The 3,723-nt window shown below is 42.3% G+C and overlaps 1 protein-coding gene across 1 annotated transcript; it reads right to left on the bottom strand.

Moving 5' to 3' along the window:
* Positions 1-854: 854 nt before the first annotated feature.
* On the bottom strand, positions 855-3,471 carry LOC140323065 (protein phosphatase 1 regulatory subunit 3C-like). Its single transcript, XM_072399810.1, has 2 exons — positions 3,253-3,471; positions 855-2,320 (listed from the first exon to the last, which is right to left on the bottom strand). The coding sequence occupies exon 2, from the start codon at positions 2,294-2,296 to the stop codon at positions 1,625-1,627; it is 672 nt and encodes a 223-aa protein (XP_072255911.1). The 5' UTR covers positions 2,297-2,320; positions 3,253-3,471; the 3' UTR covers positions 855-1,624.
* Positions 3,472-3,723: the final 252 nt, after the last annotated feature.

The raw sequence follows: 3,723 nt of genomic DNA on the forward strand, positions 1-3,723 counted from the left end.
TCAACTCATTATGTGGGCCATAATACAGGATGAAATATATTTGTCAACACGTCACAAATTGGCTGGTCAAAGGCGGAAACTTTGTGTATTGTTTGGACTTTGCAACCCTATTTGGATTTACCGATAAACATGTCATGCTATTCTTTGCCTAAACAATTGCTGTCTTCCTTAGTCTACTGCGCTAGCGATTGCCACCCAGTGTTGATCAACCACTTCTGAGCCCACACATCCAGTTCTTTATCATTCCAGCCATCACACAGTGGTACTTATAGGAGAAGGCAGTGTAGAACCCCACGCACATATCACAACACTATATAACTTTTTTTTTTTTTGCAAAAGTACCCATTGATGACACTTGAAAAAGAAAAAAAAGCTTTGCTCATCACATGACTTGGAAGTGGATTGCCCAAAATAAGGCACAGAAGGAGATTGTAAAGTGCAGCCATTTATATAGATATGCAATTAACCTGGTTAACCCTCATCAGAGAACAGATTATCTCATGGATTTTACAATCTTTTTCTGTTACACAAGGCGATTGTCAGAGCTGTCTAGATGATTTTCAGTGCATGATTTTCCTGCTGTTACCCTGTGTCACTGGCTGTATTCGTCTGTCATTTGAAACCCCTATTTAAAGTAAAGCACTGCATAATATGTTGGCGCTATATAATTCATGTTTAATAATAATTTTGTTGATTATCCTTGCTTTAGAGGGGGAATATTTTACTCATCCACAGGCAGTGATTTTGAGCCACATGCCTAAACCACATCCTGTACATTTAGGTCTCCTAAGGCTGGACACAACTTTAGGTGATAAATAAAGTTCATAGTTTAACGAAAAATGAGGACACCGATGTGCAAAAGTTGAAAATATTTATTGAATGCCATAAAACGTTGTTAATAAAAGTTGAACACAGCTTATAGAGTGAAAATTGCCATTATAATTCATTAGGAAATGGTGCAGACTTGTGGTGAAGTTTTAGTGTGTACAAGTCATTGTTTCTGACTAGATTCAACCACCATGTGTTTTCTTACACCCCCATTTCACATACAAAAAAAAAAAAAAGCATTCTTAAATCAACATAGACCCATCATGTGCAGAGAAGGGAGGCATTTTGGGACATTAATAAATAGCGACCAGGTCAGAAAATGTCAACATTCACTGCAGACAAGCAACAGCTCCACTTCATAAGGTGCAACATCCTTACATACAGACTAGTGAACAGATTATACAACATAAATTAAAGGGGTACAATTATAGGCGTAAATAAGTTTTGTTCAGGATTCACTTATCCCCAGATGAAGCTGATTTGGAAGATATATGAAAGCCATTGAACCACAAGACACCATGTGTTGGTTGGGAGTAGGCCGTCTCATTTAGTGGACTGGCCTGCCATATGGCTTTATTTTAGAGGATCGGGTTCAAGCCTGCAACAACCAGAATATTGCTTGGTAGCCAGATCAGTAAACGAGTGTTCCATCTACTCTACCCTTACTGATTGAAAAAAAAAAAGAAAAAAGTGTAGATTTCCCCCTCTTGTTCTACAAAAGGGAGTCTGTACATTTCAGGATACTTTGTTCCAGTGGACCAGCACTTTCAAAGTTTTTAATGAAACATGGCCCATTTCACCGATACACATTCTGAAGGTATCTTCTGTGCTCCGACTCCTTGTGCAGTGTATAGTTTTTGCCTCCATTGTTGTCCCAGTGTTCCTTCCCCTCACACCAGAAGCAGATACAGAACTCTGCCCACTGGGTACCCGGTGGCAGTGGTAGGCGGAACGAGAACATATCCGTCCCCCCTGCACCATATGGATCACGGAGATAAGAGCATGCAAGGTCATAGTGGCTTTGCCAGTTGTCATAACTCACCCGCAAAGTCACCTTTTTCTCATAACCAAGGTTACGAACTTTAATAGTTCCAGCCACTGCTGCTCCCTGAACTGCACATTGCTCCAGGCATACTTGCTGCTGGTTAAGCTTGTCCCGGAATCTAGTATAGTCATGAGCAGGAGGCTGGAAATCCAGTGTGTATGTAGAGTTGGAGAAAGGACGCATGGCTCGAAGAGAAGCCAATGCAAGTACCAGTGGATCCTCATCAAAGAGCGGGCGTGAGAAATGGCACACGGTAGTAAGAGCCAGTCCAAGAGCATCGGCAAACACTACACCCTTTTTACGAGGATCCGGAGCACGAGGAGATGGAACCAGGCATGGTCGAAGTGTTCCTTTAGGTGGGCGATGCAACTGTGGTGGAGGAGGGGGGCTGAGACACAGACACATGGAGAAGTCGCCAGGCATGGTGCATACAAAAGTGGAATTAACCTAAGACAAAACCCAAATATCAAAATTTAGTCAAATGCATTTAGGTAGAAAGTTTTAATAGCTAAACCTAAAAACTCACTTAATTGTTTTGAAAGCAACTTTAAAACAATACCATCTGACCTGAAAACGGCTACTTTCCCTATCACTACCCACTGATACAATGAAGGAATGAACATCCTTGGGATGGACACTGCAGAGTGTTTATTTTTGAAGAGATAACATGTTCCTTTTGCATGTCCCTGGAGTAATGGTGTAGGGGGGTCACCATCATGACCACTGAGTACACTGGATAGCCACGAAAGCAATACTCCCCAGACTTGGTAAATTGCAAATCTGATATACTAGTAAGGTAACTATTACAGGTCAGCTTTAAAGGTTTCAAGCTCAGAAAAATGTTTAAACAGTCAATTAAAGTAGCAATGGTGTGGGGGTTGAGCCCATGTCTTTCCCACTGCCCCCTCCCCCATTAGATAATTGTACACACCAACAACCCTGGTCACTAATGCAAGAAAAAAAAACAACTAAATCTAAAATTTTAGGAACAGCTTTCAATAGAAACACAATTTCCCATAAAACCTAAAAAATGATTTCCTCTACATTTAAAGGGTATTCTCGGTTCCTGTTAAGTCTATGGGACCAGGAAACAAATGGCAACAAATCTTTTATGGGACACAGATGGGGAAAACCCTACTTTATATTGAAGTTTAAATCTAGATCCATTGAAAGATGGATATTCAATGGTTTAGCAAACAAGACCCCCACCATGCCTGGCTACCACCATTGTTTCTTTAAAGACTAGCTGGTTTCAGTGAAACTCCATGATGCTATACTGCAGGAAAGACCCCAGGAATTGCACGATAGCTCAGGGCTGCAGAAAAAAATAAAAGCATATCATGATAAAAGTTTGCAAGACACCAAAACTCATCACTCACCTAAACGGAGATGCTTGGAATGTTATGAGGAGCAGAATTCCAGGTGTAGATTCCAATAGAAGGCGGATGGATGAAGGAGTGTAATGGGAGGCGCATCGGGGGAGACACGGGAGGTTGGAAGGGGGTTGTGAAGCTCTGATCAGCGAAGTACGAAGCAGAGCGATATAGACCCTCCTTCCCCAACCGGCGTCTTGCGCCCACTGAATTTCCTGCTGCCCAGGACACAGCTAAAGAGTCTCGTACTATCATGTGATCACACCCCGGGATAGCCAATCACAGATCAGTCTCTAATTATGGGAAAGCCAATCAGCGATAAAGAGGCGGGACTGGCTGGAATCTTCTGCAAGTCATGCATCAGGCCACCTGAAGGCGATCAGCGATCAGCCGGTGATGTTGCGTCATCAGAGTGAATGTCACGTGTAAGGGAGATGGTCTCTGTGAGGGGGCATATGAGGTGTGAGGGGGCATTAA

This window comes from Pyxicephalus adspersus, chromosome 2 (assembly GCF_032062135.1).
Source record: "Pyxicephalus adspersus chromosome 2, UCB_Pads_2.0, whole genome shotgun sequence".
Classification (NCBI taxonomy): Eukaryota; Metazoa; Chordata; class Amphibia; order Anura; family Pyxicephalidae; genus Pyxicephalus; species Pyxicephalus adspersus.